At 44.8% G+C, this 27,509-nt stretch overlaps 1 protein-coding gene across 1 annotated transcript; it reads left to right on the top strand.

Moving 5' to 3' along the window:
- Window positions 1-280: 280 nt before the first annotated feature.
- On the top strand, window positions 281-23,928 carry GOLGA2 (golgin A2). The gene is made up of 26 exons (XM_065418636.1): window positions 281-338; window positions 1,496-1,618; window positions 7,321-7,364; window positions 7,525-7,588; window positions 8,115-8,174; window positions 8,613-8,693; window positions 10,519-10,557; window positions 11,622-11,684; window positions 11,954-12,047; window positions 12,714-12,820; window positions 13,390-13,448; window positions 13,661-13,802; window positions 14,496-14,585; window positions 14,742-14,849; window positions 14,956-15,043; window positions 15,622-15,965; window positions 16,969-17,082; window positions 17,530-17,754; window positions 17,997-18,052; window positions 18,158-18,275; window positions 19,126-19,273; window positions 19,420-19,487; window positions 20,102-20,204; window positions 20,542-20,648; window positions 21,235-21,406; window positions 21,523-23,928. The coding sequence occupies exons 1-26, from the start codon at window positions 291-293 to the stop codon at window positions 21,765-21,767; spliced, it is 2,910 nt and encodes a 969-aa protein (XP_065274708.1). The 5' UTR covers window positions 281-290; the 3' UTR covers window positions 21,768-23,928.
- The last annotated feature ends 3,581 nt before the right edge of the window (window positions 23,929-27,509 follow it).

Below are 27,509 nucleotides of genomic sequence, written 5' to 3'. Positions count from 1 at the left end.
GGGGGGTGTCTAGGTCGGAGGAACCACTGAGGGGAGGCCGAGGCAGTGGCGGGGGACAGCTCTTGACTGGAAGGCTGAGGCGGGAGCGCGCCTCCTCTCCTCACAGTGCTCGGAGGCGGGAGCACGCACGCGCCGTGGGCCGCGCCGCTGGGAGCGCGCCCGCCCTACCGGGGCACGCGCAGCAGGGCGCAGCCTCCCTCTCCCTCTTTCTCCTCCCCTCCGCCGAGTGTGGGGCCGGGCGGGCGGAGTCTCCCCCCAGCCCCGCCGGGCTGACGTGGCCCGGCTCGGACATGGCGGACGGCAGCAGGCAGATCAAACTGGCCGCGGCTAAGAAGAAGGTAACGATCCCGGGGGGAGCCGGAGCCGGGGCCTTCCCTGAACCCGGGGCCGAGCGGGGAAGGCGGCCCAGATCCCTTCCCCCGCCGGCCTGTGGGAGAGGCCCGGTCTCCCCCGTCCCCAGCGACCCTGGAGCTGCAGCCTGTGCCCCCCGCTCGGTCGGGGGAGAGGCCTAGCTGCTGCCGGCCCCCCGAGGCCTGTAAGGGACAGCAGGCCCCAGCCCCGTAGGGATCCTCCTCGCGTTCCCCCGCCGCTTCCGTAGGGAAGCGAGGGCCCCAGAGGCCTGTACGGGAGGGGCCCCCCAGGGCTCCCCGGAGGAGGCGGCGGCCCCCCTTTAGCTTTGTAAGGGAGGCTACATTCCCCACCCCGCCCTATAGGGACAGCCCAGGTCTGTATCTCCCCCCCCCCCCCCCGTGCAGGTGAGCCAGCGCGAGCTCCCAGCCCGTGCCCCCGGGCAGAGTCACTGCAGCAGCATTTGGAGTTTCCAGGTGCTCCCAAGTCTGTAGGTGGGTGGGCCAGACTAACCTGCCTGTAGAGATTTGGTTTCTGTGATGGTGTGAGAAGGGTAGGACCTTGTGTGATCTTGGCCATGGGGATTGTTCCCCCAGACCCTTCATTCGCAGCCTGCCCAGAGCAGTGGGGAGCTGACCCCTCTAGAGGATTCAGTGATTGCTATAGAGTCTTTGAGGCCCTCCCGTTTAAGAGCCTCATGTGTGCATAAAATTTCAGAGGTTTTCTTCTAACAGCAGTGAATCTTCACTGTAAGCCCTGTAGGGTGAATCTGGTTTTAGAGCATACACCTCTACCTCGATATAACGCTGTCCTCAGGAGTCAAAAAATCTTACCGCGTTATAGGTGAAACCGCATTATATCGAACTTGCTTTGATCCATTGGAGTGCGCAGCCCCGCCCCCCCGGAACACCGCTTTACCGTGTTATATCCAAATTCGTGTTATATTGGGTCACGTTATATAGGGGTAGAGGTGTATGTTCAGAAACACAGACACAAGAGGGCTTGTTAAGATATAATATGGCCCGAGTTCACTGTTGGTTTGTTCTCTTTTATTGATGTAGTAAGTGCAAACATAACTTATCACTGATCTGTCACAGTGAGAAGCATCTGTGTGTTAGGACTTCAGATTCTTACTCCTTTTTCTCAGCTGAAGGAATATCAGCAGAAGAACAGCCCTGGAGCAACAGCAGCAGCCAAGAAGAAACGAAAAAGTAAAGATGGAAGTAGACCTGAGACTCCAACAAATGATGACAGAAAGTCTCCAGAGAACGTTAGTAGCTTGTTCTTTCTTATTCCAAATTAATTGCCACCTTTTCCTGTCTGCCAACCAGTTTTTCTTCATCTGAAGAAGAATTTTGACAGTGTAGTATGTGAAGGAGAGGGTACATTTCGTATACTGATAGTACCAGTGTTTAGAACAGAAAGTAGCTAAAATTACCTAATGTTGCATGATGGGGTCAGGTAATATGGTGTAGCGATATGCGGCCCTATGAGCATATACTGGAAATGGCCAGTGTTGATGTTTTGAGACTTGTTTTGGTAAAGAGATAGTTAACATGAATTCCTTTGGCTACAGCAATCCTTTGATCAGTATTCTCACTCTGTCCTTTTCTGAGCCATTTCTCTTTCCCCTTTTCTTTCACCTCCTTTAGATTCAGAACATTCTGAAGGTGCTGGTGTCAGACCTTAATCGATCCAATGGGGTAGCCATACCCTCATTGGACAAGAGGAAGGTGAGGCAGTGTTCAGAATCCACCTGACTAGCTTTCTGTTCATACTGCATGCTTCAGAGTCTATTTAAACTGGCTTTGATTTTTGATGGAACCTCATTCTGACATATTTGTTGTCAGTTGCTTGAGTTTTGTTGCTGTTATCATTAACATTGAGCTATTTTTAATGTGCTTTTTTGTTCTATTATGTTTCCCTTGGATTTGTGTCATATTTAAAATGTGAAGTGAGAAGTGCCAAGGACTTTCCCTTATGATAAGACTGCAAGATCAGCTGCTTTGGGATTATGTCAGGAATCTTGGGTGAGGTTGTGTGCAATAGACTGGCTGTAGAGACACCCCACCGTTCCTTTTCCCACTCAGTGTGTTTCCAGGGAGATATAGCATGGGGGCATAAAACCATTGTTTAAACTGGAATACAAGCTGGGTTTGTTAGTTTCTTAGCCCATAATCTTCTTGTTTGCATGTCATTGTTTTATTTATAAGTACTACATCTCTGAAGGGCATGTTCTTGCTTATCTTTAATCCACCAGTTGCCCTGAGTGAGCTGTGTAGTTATTCCAACCAACTCATTTTGTGACAGGTGATGAAACTTGCACATGTGATGTAGTCTGGCAAGTAACATGGCTTTAAATATATCTAGGCAAGGAAGTCAGACATATTTTATATCAAGTGTTTACATGCTGTAGCACAGGGGAAGTCAATAGGCGGACCATGGGCTGCCAGACACTTTTGAACGGACTGCAAAATCTTTTTATTTACTACTTCTTATCATTATTCTTGTGGTGTGAAAAATGTTTCTCTGGAGTCTGGACCTTGACTATACCTTTAGCAAGAAATTTGGACGTTGACAAAAAATAATTTACCACCCCTGCTGTAGCGTCTTTGTATTCCCTCTGCTCCTGAGAATGAAGGGAAAAGGAAGATTTCAACTTGCAATAAGAGACACGTGTACAAGAACAAACTTATAACAGCCTTTCATTTTCAGTGTATTTTATTACCAAAAATTCCATTTAATTTAAGTTAAAGTTGTAATAAAACTCAGAAAACTCAACATAGAACCTCATTTGCCTTTTAACTTTGTCATTGTGTCTGCAAAGGGCTCCACTCTTAACTTTTGAATTCAGTTTCTCACCAAATTAACCATTATGATACGTGTATCTTTTTTTGTTTGTTTTTTTGTTCCAGCCATAGAAATAGTCGTGTTAATTACTGGGGGACTTAAAATGGCTTCTGTGCAATAAAAGCTGCATGCTGTGATAGATGAAATAAGTTTTTCACTAGTTTTCTGTGCATGATAATGAAGCAACTGACCTCAAAGATATACAATGCACATAGAAAGCTCTTGCACCTATGTTGTTTGTATGTTTATGGGAAAGTATGAGAATGACAGGAAAATTTATGCAAGGTCCATCTCTGTGGGATTGGGTGTGCCATGATAGCATCAGATTGTGCACATTATGATTGGAGTTTTCCTTTTGTATGGGGTCTATTTTCCATGTACTAAACATGGGTATAATTTAAATTAAGGTTAATAGGTGTGCATATCCGAGAAAGCAACTAGTTGTCTGTTACATTGATGGTGTTCTGTCTTCAAATGAAGGCCAGACCTATACTTGGGCTTTTAGTGCTGTTGTGAAAGTGGAGAAGTTACTCTTTCATTTGTGACAGGTTTCAGAGGGGTAGCCATGTTAGTCTGTATCAACAAAAACAATGAGGAGTCCTTGTGGCACCTTAGAGACTAACAAATTTATTTGGGCATAAGCTTTCGTGGGCTAAAACCCACTTCATCAGATGCATGGAGTGAAAAATACATTAAGCAGGTATAAATATACAGCACATGAAAAGATGGGAGTTGCCTTATCTAGTGGGGGGTCAGTGCTAATGAGGCCAGTTCAGTTAGGGTGGATGTGGCCCATTCCCAACAGTTGACAAGAAGGGGTGAATATCAACAGAGGGAAAATGCCCAAATAAATGTGTTAGTCTCTAAGATGCCACAAGGACGCCTCGTTGTTTTTTCTTTCATTTGTCTTGATGTCCTGAGTGCTTCTCTTATCTTCCTTTGCATGGAGAGAGATGTTTTGGTCTGCATAGCGATTTAGATTTTTCAGCTTGGAGGCTGCGGATTGTTATGCCCAGGGTCTTCAAGAGCAACTTGAAAATTAGCCTTTAACTGTAGCCTCTAATGAAAGAGAGAATTTCTGTTCCCAGTTGTCTTGCTGAGAGAACTCCTGAGTCAGGAAAATGCTGCTCTGAACACTCACTTGATGCTAATAGGCAGAAAAGCTGAATGCTGGCAGCTGAGCTAATGCTGTCATTGGTGTCTTAGCACAGCCAGGCAAATCCCTCCCACCTCACCCACTGTAGCTTTCTGGTTGTGTGGCAGGGAGAGAAGCTGACAGAACAGGAGCCCTTGAGAAAAAGCAAATGGATCCTAGTGTGTATGAGTCTGGGTGGAGTTACTAGCTTTTTATTGAGAGTTATTAGAATTTCACAAGTTTAATTTTTTGAATGAGTATTTTGGTATTTTTAACATGCCCCTCAGCAAATTAACTCTTGACGCTGCTTTCTTCTCAAAGCTCCTTTTCTGAGAATGACTTTTGTCACTATTACTGTTACCTTATATTGATTACATCTTTGAGCATGGGGCCCTAGATATGTAAAAAGACAAGGTCCTACCCTGAAAAACTAAAAAATTCAATTAAAATAAAATACTGCATTGGGGTGGAAAGGGATTCCTTCTGTCCACTTTGTAGTCTGTGTTGGTTATTTCCTAAACCAATATCAGGGCAAAATAACCTAAGATTGGAAGCACTGGAGAGGTGGAGGGATACGTTAAGTGTTGTTAGGAATATTAAGTATATTGAACTCTGACAGCATGAATCAATCCTGCTAAAAAGACTTTAAAAAATTGGCATTGGCTTTCCCCATCCATCTAGCTCAGTGATCTTGTTAGTTTCATCAAGTCCATGTCCTATACCTTGGTGTTTGTAGTATTTGGGAGAAGTTCTGATCAAGGAGGAAACAGGAGGCAGCAAAATCCCTCTCTGCACCTCCAAGCAGTCATGAAGGGGGAAGAGGAGAGAGAAATGTTTCATCTTCTGTCTGAGCAGCCAGGAAGGAGATGCTGGAATAAGAGAGGAAACTATCAAATGGAGTTGCAGAGAGCCACAGAATGCTTGTGAGACTTGTCTTGACGTTGGCCTGACATTTGCTTTGTAGCCTCTATACATGATGACTGATTGCAGTTTGGCAATGTAATGACACACATTGCAACAGAATGCCGGAACGTTGCACTGGGACTTTGTGGCTCTCCAGGACTACTTGTTCTGCAGGGTTGAAGATAGATATATGAGGGATTCTTCAGTTGCTCTGTGGTTTGGTAGGGGTAGTTGGTGTTAGATTATGCCTCTCCCACAAATACCAAACTTATTTCTGTACAGAGATACAAAGATGCATTTCTTGACCCTCTTCCCCACTTAAAGCAAACTCAGCTCTAGCATATGAAGGTGTCACTTCTCTGGATTCCCACAGGAGTTGCATTTGCTTACACCAGGGCTGACTTTGGTCTTTTGATTTATAATGCCCTCTGTCTTAAGCCTGGTCTACACCTAAAACTTAGATCAACCTAACCGCATCGCTCAGGGGTGCGAAAAATTCTCACCCTCAGAAATGTAGTTAAGCTGACCTAAGCCCTGGTGTAGACACCACTAAGTCAATGGACTCTTTCTTCCATCAACCTAGCTACCACCTCTTGAGTGGGTGGATTTACTATAGCAATGGAAAACCCGCTTCTGTCACTGTAGTAAGTGTCTACACTGGTGTGCTACGGCAGCATAGCTGCAGCTTGTAGTGTCGCTATACCCTTAGTGTCAAACTCTTCAGTTGATAGTATTCCACAAATTTCAGGAAAGGATGTGGGGGAGTAACACTTGAGTCAAACTAACCCAGTTCTTGAGTGGTCACTAACCCATGCTGTTCCATCTCCATTTGTACTCATTGACCAGTGTTCTCTCCAGAGACAGTCTGAATGTGGTGCTTTGCAAAGCAGAGACAATAGATCTGGCATTGCCCTTGTTCAATCCGCTATAGTTCCCTTGCAGTAAACATAGCAGCTCTGACATTTCCGCATGCAGGTTTACAGTCTGGCAAAATGACTGCCCCTTATTAAAGAAGTGAGCTGGATTGCCAGACACTAATTCTGGGTAAGGTCCCCACATCCAAGCTGGAGACTGGGTCAATAGGTGACAGTGTTTATTATTCAGTGAAGAAAAACAGGTTGATGGATTGACCTGGTTTGCTCTGGGGAGAACACATTTTTTTGCCAAAACACGTCTGTAGTTGACCACAGTGTTCACTTGGCATGTTTTGTGCATGGAGATCACATGGATATTGTATTCACATGTTTGTATGTCCCTTCCTCCTGCATGTAGATTGTAATCCTTGTGCTATATTTTGTGACAGGCATACTTTGACAGTGATGTTGCCGCTCATAATGCTGAACAGCTTGCTGCTGATGTCCCCGTGTTATCTAACAGCAACAGTCTACCTAGCTGTGGCTCTGTCATGCCTGGTCCTGGTAGCATACCGCTGTCACAGGTTTGTGAGCATTTGCATCCTGAATACCACCAGTGCACTAATGATGCCTGGCTTATGCTAAGCTGAAATGTTTGACTAGCACATGTTTTCCAAACAAGTGTAAAATTCTCTCCTCTCCACTCAGTCTTGGTCGAGCTGTGAGCAAAATGAGTTTCACACCATGTAAAGAGCTTTAGGATTTATATGCCCATCCATCCTATGTTGCTTATTTCCCTTCCTCTCCGCCAGGGACCATCCTCGGGAAAAGAAGGGTCTCCTCCAACTGGAGTAACCTTCCTTTCTTTACAAAATGTTTAAGAATTAAATTGAAACTTTCCAACAAGGCAAATAGTTTGTGATATTGAGGAACTGTTCAAGGCTTTGACTGACCTACTGTAATATTCATCTGGTAAATACTACATAAGTCCTTTCAACTTGTGACATGAGGAGTCCCAAAATTAGCAAAAAATTATCCACAGTGTAGGCTTGACTTGGGTTGTGCTTTCAGTGTTAAGTTCCCCTTTGGACGGACTGTGGTAATGACAAATGCTATGTAATCAGAGTCCTAGGGTGTGTTTGAGTGTGCCTGAGTCGTGTGTGTCTGTGTCTCTCTCTCTCTCTTTTTTCCTCTGGTATAGTCATGTGATTCTTGTGTTTTACCTCACAGGTACAAGATGCCGATGATCCTAAAAATGCCTTGGATGAAAATAGGTGAGTGTCTTTGTTTAATAAAAAGTGCTTGTAACAGGGTCCTAAAGAGGCCAATAAGTTGACTTTGCTTGTAGAAATTACCCTCCGTGCTGTCCAGGCCTGGGCAGTTCCATGAATGGACCCGCTCTTAAAGGAATGCATTGTCCTTCTCCATTCTCAGGTCTCTCTCATCGACAGAGAGTCTCCGCCAGTTGTCTGAGCAGCTCAATGGCTTGGTGTCACAGGTACCATTTCATTCCATTTGTCCTGTTCCTTTTTTTTAAAACTCAAGCTGGGGGAGGGGGAGGAGTTAAGTAGCCAGCACAGTAATATTCTCTTTAATCCCAGAGTTCTTTGCAGCCAGCCCACTAAACAATAAGACATTTGAACACTGAAAAGCAGAAACCATTGTTTTAGGAATGTGAAACTCCGTCAGTGGGAAGAAAACCAGAGTGGGAATTGGAGGACAGCATGTATTCATGGAAACATGCTCTCTCAATTCAGTGGCAGTAAATCTGTGATACATGGTCTGTATATTTCACCTAAGACCAGTTCTGTAGATGCTGTGGGCAGAGGGCAACAGACCAGACCAGTATGTATGGTCATATTACGTACCTACCTTTCTATGGTGCCTTGATAAACTTAAAGCGAAAGGCACTAGATAAGTATTGTGCTGTTGGGGGCATGTTTGTACACCCCCCTCCTATTTTATATTGAGCTTGTGCCCTTGGAATATTAAATTCAGTTACTCTTTCTGACTTTTTCTTGTAGTCCACATCCTATGTGAATGGCGAAAGTGCTGTCTCTTCCACAAATATGAAGGAGATGGAGGTAAGAACTCAGTTTCTGATTCCAACATTCACTTGGATAATATCACTGCTGATCACCCAATGGGACCGTCAGTGATTGTTGTATTGAATCTGCTCAGTAAAGCAGTGTGGTTTATAACCCTGACAGCGAAGCTATGCCCAACATTTGGAGCCAAGCATCGGTAGCAGCTCCACCTTTGGATGCTGGAGCTATTAAGGACTCGTCCTGAGTGCAGCCACTACTCCCAGTTAATGTCTTTAAATGGGAGTGAGGCCTTTATTGAAATGGATACAACATCTTGCCATCTAGCATATACTTGTTAAAAGTGAAATGTTTTTTGGGGACTCAAACTAGATCAAAATTGTGATACTGATTTATTTTCTGTCCTAATTATTGCCTTTTTTCCCCTTCTCCTCTGCCCCCTTCCTTCTCCTCCTTCTGTCTGCATGCGCCCATCAGACACGTTACCAGGAGCTGGCAGTAGCCCTAGATTCCAGCAATCTAACTAACAAACAGCTCAGTACAAAACTAGAGGAATTGGTAAGAAACAATCCAGCCAACCAGTTTGACATTGTCCTTGCTGCTTCTCCATGCTCTCTGGGTGTCTGTGAGATTATGGGTTCTTTTACAGTGCCACAAGGGAAGCTGTTTTCACAGCATTGTACGGAGAACAAAGTGGATTTTATGGAAATTCCCATTCAGAGGGTAAAAAGTCAAATTAAAAGATGACTCCTGAATTTATTGGCTTGTCTGAGGCATATGAAATATAGTCATGGGGTTTTAGGTAACCGTACTTTGCCATGGGTGATTGGCATCATGATAATGCAACTAATACTCGGACAGATCGGCATCCACTGAATTCAGTGGGAGCAGGAGCAGGCTCAGTGGTAGCAACATTAAAATCTGTGTGTTCTCCAGTTGATCTTTCTGTTCCAACTTTTGTCTGCAGAGTGGGAGTAATGGGGCTAGGAGTGAGCATAGGGACTGGTGTCTGATCATCTCTGCATCTGTGGCACTCTGAATGAACCACTTTGTCCTATAGCCTGCATGGATGTTGCTGCTGCTTTTCAGCCTGTTGCTTTAACACAGCAAGAAACACAACTGCAAAGGATTGGTTTCAGTCTGAAAAGAACCTTGCTTGGTTTGAAATGCTTTTCTCCTTGTTTCATTCCCCCCACTTTCCTCCCTGCAGTTTAGGACTCTCCCCAGTGCATCCCACGACCCCTTTTGTTTTGCTGCATTGTTTTCCCCTTGTATCCCTTTTTTTCTTGTAGTATTGAGGCTGGGCGGCAGTTTCACCTGCTATCAGAGCAGTGCCCACCAGCGACTCTCGCTGTTTGCCTGCATCCACACAGGCATATGAAGTGGTCTCTTGCTGTACTCCCGGGTTTGCACTTGTCCACTGGTTCTGTTAGGATCACAGCCTCCAATATATTATCCTTCCACACACAATCACCTTCCTAAAATGCATCTTGAGTAGGATTAGATAAACAGCTTAGCCAAAGTTGATGTCTGTAACTCCTGTGGAAAAGACAGTAGCTAGCTATTGATAGCAAATAGGAACATTGCTCAACATATCACAGTGGCTGCTAGTATAGCGTGGTATAGAATCTCTGCTCACTTTGTCTCCATCCCATGCACACCCCCCCCCAGAACCTAGCACTGTTTTTCTCGTTAAACCTCCAACCACCTCTCCAGTGAGATTAGAACAGGTTGGGACAGTATTGTGTATATGCTAGCGCTTTCTCCACGTTTTGTCCTTAGTCCTCCCATCTGATCCACATGGACAGGTGATTCCTGTGCACTGGCAGAGCCATGCTGACTTAAATGGGGCTCCACATGGTATAAAAGTCTCTTTCTGCAGGCTCAGGGCTTTAACATATCATCAGTGTAGTGTCTAAAAACATATCTGAGGGAAGGGAGGAGAGAATGTGGTTCTCTTTATAGGATTCTGATGTATCATTAATGTGATATAACATCAAGTACTACAATAATAAACACCTTAAAATGTAGGATGTGAATTTAACAGGGATGGTGTTGAGATCAAATATAAGCATTTTGGGTTTTATTACCTCAGCAGTTCTAGTGTGGAACGGGGATGTTCTGTTGAAGACTAAAGAACATACACTGAGCTGGCTAATACACTTCTCAAGAGCCACATGCCATGACCCTAGAATCTATTGTTTTAATAGTTGAAACATCCTGTCTTTGTAGAAAATGCCTAAAAGATTTAACAGAACTCCTGTTTGCAATAGCTAGCCATGTGTGTCCCATGTCTTTGGTTAAGATTGAAGACAGATTTACTGATCTCGTCAGAAAGAAAGTGATTGTTAGTACTGATGCATCAATTTTGCTCCTTCTGCAGAAACAGCAAAACCAAGAGGCTATGAATCAGCTGGAGAAGGTAAAATGCCTCCCATAAGCCCTCCTCTTAGGATAGGTACATCAGTAGATGTTCTTCTCCCCAAGAGGAGCAAATATTTGTGGTGTACTGTGGCACAGACATATGTGATCCAGCCTTAGTTGGGTAAAATGTGTGAAGATAGCATTATATAATGTATAGAGGGCGCTGGGAAATCCTTTTGCACTCCATCCTAGTTTGGTTTAGAAAACATCAAGTACTACAAAAAACCAAACAAACTCATAGTTAGAATGCTTCCATATAGCTTTCCTTAGACAAACATAATTAGCTGACATACTGGCAAAACCAAAGGAAACGTGTCTGTTCCAATCCACTGTCACAAGTGTTGAGTGTTGGATTAAAAAACCCTGAAATGAAAACATTTAATATATTGTAAAGTTTCTCCTTACTGTTGTTATCATCATCATAAAATCATAGGGTTAGACGGGACCACGAGGGTCATCTAATCTAACCCCCTGCTAACATATTTTAAAGGAGATACAACCCTTACCTTGAATAAGTGTCTTTTTATATTAAAAGTTACCAGCCTCCACTGGTAACTGATGCTCTGTCTGTAACTTGCACCTTATTATTCCTTTTCCAAGATAACATTAATAAAAGATCACATTTCATTCATAACTAATGAATGTTACTTAGAAACATTGTCAGGTAGTTTAGGCCCAAAATGGAGATTTTTATACTTTGACCTTTCTTTTTTTTAACAAAACCTTATGTTAAAATGAATTTTTATTGAATTTCAAAGCAATTAAGTGGAAGTGGTTATGTTTAGATCTAAACATTCCCCTGTAATTTGCAGTCCAAACACTGCAGCATTGTGCTATTGTGTGAGAACCTCAAAGTAAAAGAGCCTAATCTATTTTTATTGCCCATGCTGAGCAAAGTGCAAAACATAAATACAAAGTTTAAATGGTGAACTGCAAATTAGGTCTTTAAAATTCTTTGTGTCAATTGGATATTATTATTACCACACGAAATCTAGGTTACAATTGTATTTAAAAAAAAAAAAAAAAAGTTTTGTGTTTAATGTGCATGGTTTCTTTACACAGGAAAAGAAGGGGTTTGAACAGAAGTTTGCCAAGGAGCAAGGATCATTGAGGGAACAGCTACAGGTAAGAGAGAACTTTTCCATTTCAGTCATATCATCTGGTCTTCACTTTGCTTTTTCTGGACTTCCTAACACTGGGATGTTCTTCCTTCTGAAATCTGTCTATTCATCCAGCTATTCAGGAAAGGCATTTGGTCAGCCAGACTGTAGACTCATCCTATGGATTTATGTTAATCTTTCTGCCTTTAGTGAATTATCTTTTTGTCACTGCTGTGGAGATGTAGTTCCAAGCACCGGTGTCCCACATTGAGCTGTTGTTTTCTTTTCCCAAAGGTTCATATCCAGACTATTGGAATCCTAGTCTCTGAGAAATCTGAATTGCAGACAGCACTAGCACATACACAACAAGCTGCCCGGCAGAAATCAGGTATATCGACTTTGAGCATTCAACTGAGGTTGTTGGAACAGACCAAGGATCTTGAGTCATGGGCATTGTATTCACTGGCAGGCTGCCCATAACACTCAGTGACTTCTTAATGATAAATACTTGGCACAAGTATTGTTTCTATCATCCAAGCTATCCCCAAAATCAGACCCCATTGATTCCAGAAGAATCAAGGTTCTTTTGCATGTTGCTAAAGCCCTGTTATGACTGTTAGATACTGGTGATTATCCAGGCTGTTACTTTCTTACCGTCCTGTTGGCTGCTTTTCAGCTGAACACCACAGCTGTCACGGTAAGATAAATTTTCATTCTCAGCTGAACACCAGCAATTTTCTGTATTATAAAAGTGATAAATAAGCACCTAGTGCTTTTTCATCTGCAGACAAAGGGGGTATCATCTCCATTTCACAGATGAGGAAGCTGAGGCACAGAGAGGTTAACTTGCCCAAGGTCACACGGGAGTCAGTGGCAGAGCCAGAATAGAACCCAGCTCTGTTGACTTCCATACCTCTATCCACTGCGCCATGCTACCTTCCTTAAAGTGGGGGAGAGTTTAAGAATTTGTGGGCTGAGTAGAAAGTGTAGTTCAGCCAGTTCTGTAAAATTGTTTGCAGCCTAGCCCCACCTGAATCTGTTTTGACTTGTTCAGGAGAAGCTGAAGACCTTGCTGCACGGTTGCAGTCATCTCGCCAGAGGGTATCTGAGCTGGAACGCACTCTGTCCTCCATCTCTACGCAGCAGAAACAGTTGGAGAAAGTAGGAGTTACCCCCATTTACACTTGAACAGTTGTGCTCCTTCCTGTGTATCTTTCACTAAACTGCTGCATGCTTAATGGTCCCATCTTTGAGAAGAGGGAGACACAAGTCCTGTAAACAAAGTTCTGTATCCTTCACTTTTTGCAGCCACTAATCTTTGGTCAAAGCTTCTGTCTTCAGATCTGGCATCTCGCTTCATCTGTCTTGCCAAATCCAAACAATGAAAGCCCAACCATGGCCTCTGTCCAGGAGCTTCTCCATCAAAGAGACACTTTAGTATTGGTGCTAATCCAGACCTTTGCAACACAACCTCATGGCTAATTACTGGTGTCAGTTTGAAAAGACTGAGCAGATAGGCTTAGCTCCAATGCTGGCTGACTGTAGCCTGATACGAAGTTCCAGGCAAATCCTTTCTGAGGTTCCAGCCATAATAGTGCTATGAATTCAAGTTCTTGACCTTCTTAGTTCCACATTAGCTGATCTGTAGAAGGCTGAGAATAGTTAGTTTTAAGCTTTCCTTGTTGGTCAGAGTCTGGGGTTGATTTGTGTATGTTTTCCTCTTTCTCTAGCATAATAGAGAGGTAGTGAAGGAGCGAGACAGCCTGAAACTGGATCTGTACAAACAAAGGTCAGTTCTACTCTGTATTTTACTGCAGGTCCAGTAATGTTGAACCCTGTGAGAGCTGCCCTCTCATGCCTCGAATACAAGGGGCCTCTTCCAGTGCACAGCCTGTCCTCCTTCCAGCCGCCGGAAAGGACCAGATTGTAAAATTACCTCATGAGTAACAAAGAACCAGTGGCAAAAGTAAGGATTATTGCTGATTTCTTTCTGTCTCTCAGCAAAGGCAGCGAGGAACTCAAGCAGCAGAACTCAGAACTGTTGGAGAAGCTTCACTCCCTGGTCTCTGAGAACTCAGCCATGAAACTGGATTTGGAGGATTTGCATAAGAAACTGGAAATGGCTGAGCTGATGATTCAGCAGGTGATTGCACTGTTATTGGGAGGTGGATATAAGGATAAGGCCTTGCTCTGAATGTGGGAAAGGGGATCGTAGGTCAAAAGAGAATTGACCACTGGGTGGCTTTTACTCACTACCATTTACCAAACAGCATACAATGCTTCACAGAGACAACTTCTGAATGAAGAGGTCTTCATCCAGGTTTATGGAGAATGGGAGCCTGTTCTCTGAGGAGTTTGGAGTGGTGGACCATAGACACCATGATATCCCAAGGATTGGACTAGTGTCTCTGTTGCAGTTTTTTTTTTAAGGCCAGAAGGGGCCATTCAATCATATAGTCTGACATCCAGTGTAACATAGGCCAGAGAACGTCATCCGGTTATTCTTGGATTGGATTGTTTGACTGATGTATATCTTTCAGAGATGTGGGAAAGAGGAGCTGCCCCAATAAGATACTAGCTGCTGCTATCTCCTTCATACAGTAGATAGATCTGTTGCATAGGGCAGAACCCCCATGTCAGCCTGTTTCTAAACAGCCACTCATCTCAACCCATACTTTTTAAATATAAACTTGTGTTGAACTAAAACAAAGAGGAATTTACAGAACCATAGAAATTACCACATGGATCATGTCACAGGTTGCAATCAAAGGGAAGAGGTATAGAAGAAAACAAGGAATGCAGGCATTTGCCATAACTTCTTTGATTTTCTTGGCAGTTTTCAAGTCAGTCAGGGATTCTGGATGCAAACCAGCAGTTGCAGATGGCATTGGAAGAGCGGGCAAACCTGGAAACACAGATTACTCAGGTAAGAGAGCATATGGAATATGTTGAAGATCCATATTGCAACCTTTGTAGGGAAACTTGTCTGGCTGGGCAAAAGAGTGCGAGACTCTGCACTAATACTGGTCTCCTCCAGCTCTTTGAACAATAATGCTCCAGTTTCCTCTGTCGTCCTGAGCAGCTGTCAGAGTCGCTTCGCCAGCTCCAGGTTGAAAGGGATCAGTATGTAGAGAAGCTGAAGGAGGAGGGCAGTATCTGGCAGCAGCGGGTACAGCAGCTCTCTGAGCAGGTAAAAACAGCGGCATCTTCTCTGGTGTATGTGGAAGCATTATTGTTACTGACGCGGGGGAGGCCGATTCCACTGGTTTGACTTCTCCCTTTCTGGGACCATACAGGTCCATACGCTGATGGAGGAAAAGGAGAAGAATGTGACCCAGATTCAGGAGCTGGAAGCCAGTGTTGCTGAGATGCTAAGCAGATCAGGTAGGCTCAATCAGAGCTTAGCATTGTGGAGCGCCAGCAGGCTAAAGCAAGGCTTCGCATGCCCATTATGTAGAACTTCAGTACAGAGAAGGGGCAATAGGTGTGATATCCCCAAACCATAAGGACAGCTAGGAAGGATTAGTGAGAAACTTACCGGCCTAGTGCCTGTCAAACAAGACCTTTCAAACCATCATCCAGCCATGTCTGGCTGTTCTTATCCACCTGACCAAACCTCCAGCTCCTATGGTCCAGTGAAGAGGAAAGAGAACTTTGGTTCATCTGTGCTGTCCTAACACCCAGCTGGGTGGAGAAAAGCTTCTTAGTGGGGAACTGAGGGAGCTAACAGCACATAGCAGCAAGCTGTGGTCTTTCTCCTCTCGTTTTTCTCTTCCTAGGAACCATCTGCTCCCAGAGGGAGGGTTGGATAGTGCTGTCAGTGACACACCCTTAGATAGAGGGGTTGATTGTTGTGTTGGCTGAGGAAAGGCCTATTCACATTCAAGGGTTCTGTACCTCTAACCTATTGTGATTGGTGCAGCCCTCCAACCCAGCTGATTGTAACTCCATTTCCTCAGCAGCTAAGCCTAATGACAGTGAGCCTGCCCTGCCAGAAGGGCCCACAGAAGCTGAGCTGAGCCTGCAGGAAGAGGTCCAGCGGCTGCAACAAGAGAAGGAGGAACTTCATGGACAGTACCAGGCCCAGGTGCGGGATAATGAGCAGCTGAGCCACCTCAACCAGGAGCAGGAGGAGCGGCTGCAGGAGCTCGAGAAGACTGTGCAGCGCTATAGCGAGGAGTCTGTGGACAGACAGCAGATCCTGGAAAACATGCAGAGCGACAAAGCCACCATCAGCCGAGCTCTCAGCCAAAACCGGGAGCTGAAGGAGCAGCTGGCTGAGCTGCAGAACGGCTTTGTCAAACTGGTATGTCTCTCCCAGACATGCAGCCCTTTGAACTACAGGGTACAATTGTAGTGCAGCACGAACAGCGACGCTAACCTCTGGGCAGAAGCATTGTCCTTACCTTGCCCGCTGGTGCTTTGGTTGTTACAGCTCTAGCATTAGACCTTGGTGTGATGGAACTATGCAATCTCTCCAACTCCCTAGTGAACTTCTGTGGGATCACCCAACATCTCTGCTTGTCTCAACGGGGTTTTCTTCTTTCCTTCCCTTGTGCCCTCCACCCTCAACTTGACTGCTTTTCTCTACCTTGGGCATTTCTCCTGGCTCTTTGTCCTTGAGGGCCCTGTTGTCTGTCCCCATATTTGCATGCCTGTCACCCATGAGGAGGTTCTTCCCAACTTCTTTCGCCTCTTCCACTGCTGTCAGTATTACTCCTCCTGCCCCTGAATCCTGTTGCCGACTTCCTGCCTTTCATTGCAGCATAAAGCTCCCGAGCGTCCTCTTCAGGGCTCTGTGCAGTCTTGCTCCCTATGTCTTTGCCCTCCTGTCCTTGCATTCTCCCTCTAGCTACCTGCTCTCTTCAGTCCTCTCTGAACTCCTCCTTTTGTCTCCTCACTCTCTTCACCCTGCCTCTTTTTTTTTTTTTTTTTTTTTTTTTTTTTTTTTTATGCCACCCCTGTGCTTGGCGAGTGAGAGGCTGTGCTGTGTGCCAAAACCCTTTTCTCTTATGGCACCTTCGCTGTTTTGATCCCCATGCTATTGTCCCCTCGCTGTCTTGCTCAAGCTCTTATCCCTGTTTCGTGTTCCTCTGTCTGAATTAGAATGACTGTTCAGGGCAGGGACTTTGGGCCAAATACAGCTACTTACACGCCAGGATTGCAATACCCATCCATTTCAAGAGGAATTGCACCATGTTATGCTAGCACTGAGTACGGCCTGTTGACTTGGTTTGTAAAGTGCTATGTACATTTATGGTACTTGATTTAGGGTAGTTTTCTGATATGGTGGCTCTGCATCATTTCAGACAAATGAGAACATGGAGGTGACAAGCGCCCTGCAGTCGGAGCTGCATGTGAAGAAGGAATTGGCCAAGAAGATTGGGCAGCTACAGGAGAAGCTGGCTGAGCTCACAGAGACGGTAATGCACTGCGGTACTGCAGCAGGGTGATAACGTACCAGGTTCTGAAATAGGATAGGCTTTGATGTAAAGATGGAAATTGTTCATTTTCACACCAGTCTGGGAGCCAGTCTTCACCATGTACCTTGTCTGCACCCTGCTGTGGATGTCTGGCATTTTGTGCCAGTCAGAGTTTAGTAGGGTGAAGCGCCCGCTTCTGGCTCATTCAAGGGGTGATGCTGACAATTGTCTCCTAGCTGGAGTAAGAAAAGATCTGGTGCCAACTGCCACAGTCTACAGGAGAATCAGAAGCTGCCTTGTTTCCCATGCTGAAAAGGAGGGTGGTGCTGTGTGATTTATGCCCTGTGAAGATGAGGATATGCAGGGGAACGTGTGCCACCTTAGGGATAGTCTTCAACTGTGTGTGTAGAGCTTTCAGTGATGGGTTGATCTTACTCTGTTTGTCAGGTGGAACTGAAAACGCAGGAGGCTCAGGGCCTGCAGGAGCAGCGGGATCAGTACTATGGCCACTTGCAACAGTATACTGTGGCATACCAGCATCTGGCCAACGAGAAGGAGGAGCTGCATAAACAGTACTTGCTTCAGACACAGCTCATGGACCGTCTGCAGCATGAAGAAGTGCAAGGCAAAGTGACAGCGGAGTTGCACCTGAAGGAGCTGCAGCAGACCAAGGTAACGGGGATAGGCAGGTGTTGAAGGATGGTAGGCAGGACTCTATCTATATGTTGTACTTTCTGCACTACCCTGTGTGGGTGCCGGGGCTTCCTGCATTACAGACAGGATAATGGCTTGTGGTCAAAACATACCGTTTTTCTGTTGCTGGTGAAAATATTGGGAATCTAGTTTAGCTGGTGCAGGTCTCAAGTGTGTGTGGGCCATCCAGCCCCTCCAGTGATTTCCTGCTTCTCTTACAGGAAAGCCTGGCAGCTGTAGCCAAAGAAAACAGAGAGTTGCAGGACCAGATCAGTCAGTTAGCAGCAGAGTTGGACGATAGAGTGTTGCACCGAGTGGAAGGTAACAGCAGTCTTATCTTTAGGTGGAAGCTTGGGCTGGGCTAGACCATCTAGTGTTACAGCTCCTTTGTATATTTCCTTCATCTCATAGGAGATGGAGTGGAGACTGAAAAGATGATAGAAGAAACTGTGAAATCTTCACTAGTGATCCCAGAGGATTTTGAAAGCCGTGAAGAAATGGTGAGTCCATAGTATGCAGCAAAGCTTCTTTCTTCCAATTATGCATAAGTACCTGTAAAGTGGGCAGGTCACACTCCCCTAGCAGGGAGACTGTGCATACGATTGTCATCTGCCCATGCAATGAGCATGCACGCACGCACATAGAGTAAGAGGCATAGTCAAAGCCCCATGTGCACTGCAGCAGGCACCCAGGATTCTGCAGCACTGTGGTGTGGCAGACTGGAATCTATTGGCAGCTTCCATTAAATGAAAAATGGAGGGTAAAAAGTAATATATGAAAATAACCCGATCAGCTCAGTAGCTCCTGTCTTATTTTGATCCTATATTCCTTAGCTTGGGAGGCAGATTGGGATTGGGATTGGTGCATCTGCTGGCTATTTTTGCTAGAATGATCATTAGTGAAAATAGGTACTTATTTATAAAGTGTACACATGCCATCTTGGGGTTCAGATTTAACCCACTGAGGGGAATTGGACAATTCATACCTCTAGGGCTATTTGCTGCTTCAATTTACTCTCCTTACATTTTTCAGATTTTATCTTCACAGCTCTTTAAAATGAAAGCTGAGGCTTTGGAGCCCTGTTCTGCAGTAAGCAGTTGATTCCACAGTAAGCTCTGCAGCTGCAGAATTGTGGACTACACAGGGCCCTGGGCAAGGTCTAATGCAGAGGACTAGGAATAAGTCCCCTCAAATTCTGATCCCAGCTAGAATGCTGACTCACTGTAGGCAGTTTTTTCCCCATCTGTAAAATAGGGATAATCCTTACCTACCTCACAGGGATACTGGGAGTTGATTGGGTAGTAAAGCTCCATAGATGAAAAGCACTTTTCATCTGAAATTGCCTTTTAGGTCACTTTCTTGACATCTGCCATGTCCCAAGTGGAGAAGGAGCGAGAGGAGATGAGACAGCAGCTGGCGGAGCAGAAACGACAATGTAGAGGTCTCCTGCAGCAAATTGCAGCTCTGAGGCAGGAGCAGCAACATAATGTCACATCAGGTGGAGGTAAAGCTCTGCGCTGTTTGTGTGGGAGGGGGAGTGCACCAGAAAGAGCCACATGGAGTGGCTCTCCCAGTATCAATCAGACTTTCAGTTTTATTGCTCTTCCGCAAACTGTACACACTGAATCTACGTGTCCTTTCCAGGTTACACTACAGACACTGTCCCAGTGGAGGTTCATGAGGCTTTAAAAACTGCCATGGAGAAACTACAGGTGAGCAACTGAACCCCCAGCTGGGCTCTGGAACCCGGCATCAGGCCCCACTGTATAGCAGACCAAGACTATGTTGCAAGGGAATAAATAGCAAGTCTGGTTTCTATGACACAACTGCCTCCTTTCCTGGGTTTCCTGTGAACGGCTTATCACTTCTGCATCTAGCCTTTGGGATGCTCAGCATGGCCTGCAATAGTTTAAACTCAAAGGGAATGGTGTAGGGGGCTGGCATTAGTCCTTGATCTTTTTCTGAAGCCATAGTGGTGGGGCACGCTCCATATCAGTCTCCCCAATGCAGGTGAGTGAGAAACTGCTGCTAGAGGCTTAGCAATCTTGAAGCCTTCACTGCCTGGGAAGCTGTGCTATTATGGTGGGGAGAAGTTTAAAGGATTCCTTATCCCTGTGGTGTCACTCTCTCTAGCTGTGTTTCCTCCTCCTTTATCCAGCAAATCAGCCAGGCTCTCCCACAGGAGACAAGTTGGGAGGAAAGAACAGTATTGTTTCCTAAGCTCACGCTGACCTGGAAGGTGCTCAGTCGGGGGATTGTTGACTCTCTTATGTGTTCTCTGTACAAGTGTAGTTGTTCAGAAGGCTGATGCTGGTTATGTGTTCAGTCCCGCTTCACAGACCTGATGCACGAGAAGGCTGACCTGAAGGACCGAGTGGAGGAACTGGAGCATCGCTGCATACAGCTGTCTGGTGAAACAGACACAATTGGTAAGATTAACCAGCATGAGAGCAAGCTAGACAACCTCTTCAGAGTGCCCAGGGTGTTATTTCTCATTGAGCTGAAACTGCGGGTGCCTCTCTAACTGCTAATGGAGCCTGACCATTCAGCCACCAACCGGATTTCTACTGCCAGGCCTCCAGGTGCCCTAAAATTATCCTGCTGGGTAAGAGACTTCCAGTCTGGTGTCCAGATTGGCTGTCAATTGGATTCTAAAGCCCCATAGTTCATTTACCCACTGATGTAAAGTTCAAGCAGAGAGAGCTTTATAATATTGTAACCCCTCGGTGCATTGTCTCTGCCTTATGTTTTTCTGCTGTGTTCCAGGGGAGTATATTGCATTGTACCAGAGTCAGAGGGCTATCCTAAAACAGCGGCACCGGGAGAAAGAGGAGTATATCAGCCGGCTGGCCCAGGATAAGGAAGAGATGAAGGTAAGGGATCCGTCCTATCGAAATAGTACTCGCACCCTGGATAAGAGGCCAGGAAGCACAAGGGGAATGTGCATGTGTGAAAGCTGATCTCAGCAGATGAGTGGCAGGCATCAAAAGGACATATACAATACAAACTTTTCCATAAAACTCTGCCAGTTTTCTGAATTCAGACGTGTAGCACTAGCTGCTGTTCAGCTGTTGGTCTCTCCCGAGAAGATTGTCTCCTTGTGCCAGATTCACTGCTGGTTTTGTGATGTACAGTACAGCAAACTCATTTCCAAAATGCCTGAAACCGGGACTCTGGGTATCTGTCAGGATGAGTGACCTGCCCAGTGAGGTGCAAACCTACCAATTGTAAGAAGCAACTTGGAATTCTGATGGGGAAACTGCCCTCTGCAGACTTGGCACCTGCCATTCAGGGTGTAGTCTAGTGTGCCTGCGACTGGGTGTTGTTGACCTGGAAATACTGGCCGACTGTCTGGGCGAGGGGGTCCAGTGTGGTAGAGCAAGGCGTGCGTACTATCTGTGGCCACAGGGAGGACATGTATGTTTCATGGGTTTTGTTTTATTTGCTAACTTGCTACAGATGAAGTTATTGGAGCTCCAGGAGTTGGTGATGCGTCTGGTTGGGGAGAGGAATGAATGGTACAGCAAGTATTTGGCAGCTGCTCAGAACCCAGACCTGCTAGTAAGTCAAGAAAGTGGAAGTGCCATTGCAGTTGAGAGGCGCATTGAACTGAATGCTACCGATGGAGAAGGTGAGCAATACCCTGTGCAGCAAAGTGCTAGCAGCAACTCCTGCCGGCTAACAGGGAACCAGACTGCTCAGCGTTGGGATGGGAATAGTAACCTGCCTTGTCTTTGTTCTTCACAGGACTGCGAGAGGTGAGTTTAGCAGATGAGCCAGAACAGGAGGCTGCAGTTCTTGAATCCCACGTATCTAGTCATAGCAAAGGCCCCCAGCCCAGTCCAGAGGATCCCACTGCTAAGCAAATCATGCAACTTCTGAGAGAAATCCAGAACCCTCAGGAGAGGGTGGGGTCCCTATTGGAAAACCCCTGCATTCCTTTCTTCTATCGTGCCGATGAGAACGATGAGGTCAAGATCATGGTGATTTAAATGGCATGAGAAACCTGGCTTGCGGCAATTTTCTGTGAGCCTGTTAAGTACCCAAACTGCTTAAATTCACCCTGTATCTCTGTCCAGACAGTATGGACAGATTTCCTCTTCGTGGGGAAAGAGGGATTGCATCAGACAGAACTCGAGCACCAGACCTCCTCATCTCTCCCTTTTCTCTCTCCTCCTGTTACTTGGTGCACTCTGAGGACAGACTCTGACTTGAAGTAATCATGTGAGGCAGTCGGTAGTGCTGCCTCTGCTGGCCCACATGAAAGTGGCGGGACTTCTTCATGCCCTCTGACAGAGTAACTTGAACACTTATTTCCTAGCTCTCTGGAAGGACTCTGCTGCTGGCAGCCAGCTTCTCAGCAGTGATTGGCTTGTGACTGTTGCACCAGCCATGATTGCTATCTGCCCATCTCCTTCCAAAAGGCTCTAAAGTAACTTATTCTGGCAACAAACTCTTTGGATTCTGAGTGATTATTTGTGTTTCCCACCATGTATCTTAAACCTCCCATTTTTCTCTACAGCCTGTCTCCTGCACTGTATCTGAAACCAGTCTTATTAGTCCCAAACAGCCAAAAGACACAGGCTTCTTGCCTGACTAGGCAGCACTACAGAAACTTTTATTCACATTAGATAGGAGGGAAGTGGCCAGCGGTTGCCTTCTGAGTCCTCTTGGGACAGATGCTTGGTTACTTGGCATAAGCTTTATGTGGTTGGTTGAGGGTTGGGTGGAAATGTAACTGCACTTTGAAGGATGATGTTTCACCTTGTTTGTCTGAAAGTTTTATTTATTTAAAAAAAGGGAGAAATAAGTAAAAGCAAATCACTTAATAAACGTGCTTTGTTTTGAATTTCTGGACTCTGGGATTCTAGTTCCCCATCTCTTGGATTCCTTTTTCTCCCTACATCTCCATACGGACAAGGCTTCCACTAGCTGAGTGCATTAGGGACCTCCTGGGCTGACCTTAGTCTGCTCCCGGTAATTCCAGACACACATGCAAGAGATGGAGCTCTTCACCTGGAAACACTTCAAAGTTGCAGAACTGATTGAGGCGAAAACAAGGTGACAAACATTTGAGTTGAATGTTTGTGCTGAAAGAATCAGTTCCCTGATCTAGAAGCAAAGAAAATGGATTGTGATGAATGGAGCAACTCACTGAAAGACACTCTAAAGATGGTGTGTCCAGGGCTCAACCACCATGGGTTACCATCTCCATCTGCTAGGAATAACACCAGTGTCTGATAAGTACATATGGGTTTAAAATCTAGAACTTGTTGCCTGCTGTCTGTGGGCTCAGCAATCCCAGTGGCAGGTCTCGAAGGAGAACTCTCTGGAGAGTGTGTATGTGTATTTTAAGGAGACCTAATTTACATAAAGTTGTGCAATGCAAGACAAATTCCAGGTTGATGACTTAAAAGCACATGCACATGCTTGACTCCCATTAGTACCGTTCTGTTTGTGCCAGAGAGGCTCTGGCAAACAGAGGCTATGCTGGTTTATGACTTTCTTAGTTAAAATTCTGCAGGTCCTTTCTATAATCAGTTCTGTTTTATTTTGATCAAGCCTTTTTTTTAGGGAACAGTTGTTCCACAGCGAAAAGCACATGATGTTTGGGATTTTTTTAAATGAATTTAAACGTTTATTTTAGTGGGGAAAGAGGTTCTGTGGAATAAAATCAATGCACTCCTCTGAAATTTGAACAGCTGAATGTTAGCCTATCGGGGGAGGATAGAAACTGTTTTTAAGTCCTTTCATTTGAACAGCCCTGATATTGACTGTCAGTGTTGTGGGCAGAGTGCACTGCTGGAGGCATCAGGCAGGGCACTAGCAAGGTGGGCCTGTGAGCTCCTGTTTGCACGAGTTTGTACATAGTGTATCTGTGTAACATTTTGTATATTCCTTGAAGAAAAAATACAGCCCCTTGCAGCATTTTTGCCTGCTGGGGTTGCTCATAACCTGTATTATAAAAAATGATCTAACTGCAGTGGGGAAGGGTTATGATTTAATACAGAGTGTTATTATTATAAAAGGGGTAAATATTTATTGGGTGTTCTATTCCAGGAATGTGAAGGAAAACACTGTTGGAGAAATTTTTGCATTCTGCTGCAGAGGTGATTTAATCCTGTTATAAATTCTTTCTTTCTGAATAAACTTATTCAGGCAAGCACTGACTGTGTGCACGTTTTCTGTTCAGATCACCTTGAAATTCGGCTAGGAAAACTGATAGTGGATTCTTCCTTTCAGAGAGAGATCTGGTATGATCATAGGAAGCCCCAGCTCTTACACTGACTCCCTTCTTATTTAACCTCTGTGCCTCCATCCCTTCAGCTATAGAAAATGGTGAAAATACGCCTCTCCATCACACTGGGTTAATTAATGTTCTATAATGCATTACATTTTCATCGTGCTTACTGTTACTACTGCAATAGCTTGTGCCACCTGCAGCCTTCTAAAGTCTGAATTGCAGTTCACAGAGAAATTTCATGGCTGCCAATGGACTCTGGCATATCCTGATCTCTGGACTCAAGGAGATGCAGTCTAGTTACTAGAATCCATTGTGGGCTCAGTCCTGCAAACTGTTAAGAACCTCCTGAGAAGTGTGGGGTGCTCTGAGCTTCAGTTGATGTCAATGGGGGGCTGTGGGTATGCTAACCTTGCAAGATTGAGCCCTTTGGCTCTCAGCAGTCAAAAGAACTCTGTTTTTTAAAGTGCCTCCTATTTGGAACTGGTGAGTCTACTGTTGACATATATGTAGGGTTGTAATTGTTGCAGGTCCTGTAAGCTCATAGTATAGGACCCCATTCCACTATGGTTTGTATCAACCTTTACTTCAGATAGGAACAGAGACTTTGAAGTCTATTAGATAGAAGGAAGGGGGTGGGGTGGGGTTTTGGTCAAAACCTGCTTTTCAGCAAGAAACCACTAGACTTCCAAAAACATTATCAATCAAAAACAACGAGGAGCTCTTGTGGCACCTTAGAGACCAACACATTTATTTGGGCATAAGCTTTCGTGGGCTAGAACCCACTTCATCAGATGCAGGAAGTGAAAAATACAGGAGCAGGTATAAATACATGAAAGGATGGGGGTTGCTTTACCAAATGTGAGGTCAGTCTAATGAGATAAATCAATTAACAGCAGGATACCAAGGGAGGAAAAATAACTTCTGAAGTGGTAAGAGAGTGGCCCATTACAGGCAGTTGACAAGAAGGTGTGAGTAACAGTAGGGAGCAATTAGTATTGGGGAAATTAAGTTTAGGTTTTGTAATGACCCAACCACTCCCAGTCTTTATTCAGGCCTAATCTGATGATATCCAGTTTGCAAATTAATTCCAGTTCTGCAGCTTCACATTGGAGTCTGTTTTTGAAGTTTTTTTTGTTGAAGAATTGCCACTTTTAGGTCTGTTATTGAGTGACCAGAGAGATTGAAGTGTTCTCCTACTGGTTTTTTAATGTTATGATTCCTGATGTCAGATTTGTGTCCATTTATTCTTTTGCGTAGAGACTGTCCGGTTTGGCCAATGTATATGGCAGACGTGCATTGCTGGCACATGATGGCATATATCACATTGGTAGATGTGCAGGTGAACGAGCCCCGGATGCTGTGGCTGACGTGGTTAGGCCCTATGATGGTGTCCCTTGAATAGATATGTGGACAGAGTTGGCACCGGGGTTTGTAGCAGGGTTTGGTTCCTGGGTTGGTGTTTTTGTTGTGTGGTGTGTAGTTGCTGGTGAGTATTTGCTTCAGGTTGGGAAGCATATCAGCAATCTCAAAGTCAGGGTGTCAACCTGAGACAATTCAGGATCAAGTGGAGAATCCTACCCCAAGCTGAAGACAAAGATCCTGTAATCTGGAAAGTGGTGCTAACATCAGATGTAGGATGTTTGAACCAAACTGCCAAGACCTATGGGTGTTACAACATTTTGACTGTCTCTCAACTGACCTGCAAACGGATCTGAATCAATGGATTCTGAGGGAACACAGAGGAATTCCTGATTTCAGCCTAAGAAAAAGGGAATTTGTTAAAGACATTGGCTGGTGTTTGACTCTGAAGTGACCTTGCTAGCACAGCTGGCAAAGGTGGGTGTTCTCCTTGGTGATTAAAGAGGCCTCGTCTGGTCATACTTCATTGACACAATACGTAATGCCAGACCAAGACCTAAGTAAGACATCTGTGCTTTGGGCAGATGAGTCTCTGATCTACTCAAAGGAGAAAGTCTTGAAGACTGGATAAATAACTTTCAACTCCAGAACCCTAATGTGGATCTTTCAGAGCACAATCCTTAAAAAGGCTGGATAACAAGGTGAATGTCCCAATCCATCACCTGGAATTATTACTGAAGATGGTCTGGAAGGTGAGAAGGGGGGTTATTTTCACCTTCTGTGTCTTGAATGATCTTAGATGTAAGTGGTTCAGGAGCAAGTAGCATCAATAAAGTGTGGATCCTTTGTGATCAGTCTTATGGAGACCACAGACATGGCCTAAGTAAAGGTATCACCCAGTTACCCTGTTAAGGAACCTGCCTGTGGACCAACGTCTGACTACAGGCACGTATGTTCTGATGTCTGATATAGATGAAGTCAGGATAGCAGGATTTTCTTTTTTTTTTTAACTGCTTTAAACAGCATCTCATGGATATTTGTGACTAGTTGGATTAATAGAAGCTTCTCCTATGAAAAACGGTGATGCCAATGTCACGTTTACAGGTAGTAATTTGCATGTGCTGTGACTGGGGAATAGCACTACACACTGACAATTCAGAGGACTTGGTGTGCTTAATCTCGATTGGGAATCCCAGATTTAGAGATTTTCCCTTTGATCATTGTCACTATCTGAGTAACTATTCAGCTAAGTTTAAAACAATGAGAACGCTTCTGAGGCATTGGGCATTGCAGGCGATCTGCTTCAGGTACAAAACTAATTATGTAAATTCAAGGTCTTGCTGGTATCACAATTGAATAGAACAAACACATCATGGGAGTGGCACCAGAGGGCCCTATCTGTTCAAAACTGAGATCTTCAGAGCTAAGGCAGTGTGATTCCAAGAGTGGCTAAATGCATTTACTGATTTATTTTTTTATTGTTCCCTGATAACTCAGGGGATGTTGATGTGCAATTGATTTTACATAGAACAAGCCTGCACATGGGTAATCCGGTATTGGCAGATGATAGTGGAGCAGACCCTATGAAAGCTCTTTATAACATGACTTCAGAAGCGTAGCTCCAATGCCAGTGTTTGTACCCTACATGTCTTAAGACAATCATAGCCTTTGGTGTTTTTTAAATTGGAGCATGAACCTTGAATTAAAATGGCTCAGTGCGTGGTATAAACAGCACTAGAGTTGAACTTAGTTGAAGTGATTCCTTATCCAGCTCATGTTGCAGTAAGCTCACTGGACCCATCTGAGCCAACGTAGTTTGGTGACAAGATCCAACATCATTAACTTGGATAAACCACTTAACAAAGTGGTTTGGTGCCCACTATTAACACTATGTGAATCCTCACATTTGCTCGGGACAACTGGGTCCAATGGTTCACAGTCTCTGAAGTACCATTTGTTAAAGGAGCATTATACTCTCCATAGTTGTCACCAACGTTCTCTGATTTGTCACAGATTCAGGTGAATCACATTATGATGCTTTAACCTAATTTATGCTAGACATAATCTGTAAGGATTACATTGGTGCCGGGAGGTCAGTGCTGAATCAGATTAACCTACAGCAGTGGTTTTC

The sequence above is a fragment of the Emys orbicularis genome, chromosome 18, assembly GCF_028017835.1.
Source record: "Emys orbicularis isolate rEmyOrb1 chromosome 18, rEmyOrb1.hap1, whole genome shotgun sequence".
Taxonomy (NCBI): Eukaryota; Metazoa; Chordata; order Testudines; family Emydidae; genus Emys; species Emys orbicularis.
This window is presented reverse-complemented; position numbering and strand designations above follow the sequence as displayed.

Excerpts from the sequence above, each read along its gene's own strand:
- GOLGA2 (XM_065418636.1), top strand. The coding sequence starts at position 291 with ATGGCGGACGGCAGCAGGCAGATCAAACTGGCCGCGGCTAAGAAGAAG. Across the intron at positions 17,755-17,996 it reads AGGAGCTGCAGCAGACCAAG|GAAAGCCTGGCAGCTGTAGC; the intron begins GTAACGGGGATA and ends CTTCTCTTACAG. Across the intron at positions 21,407-21,522 it reads GAATGCTACCGATGGAGAAG|GACTGCGAGAGGTGAGTTTA; the intron begins GTGAGCAATACC and ends TGTTCTTCACAG.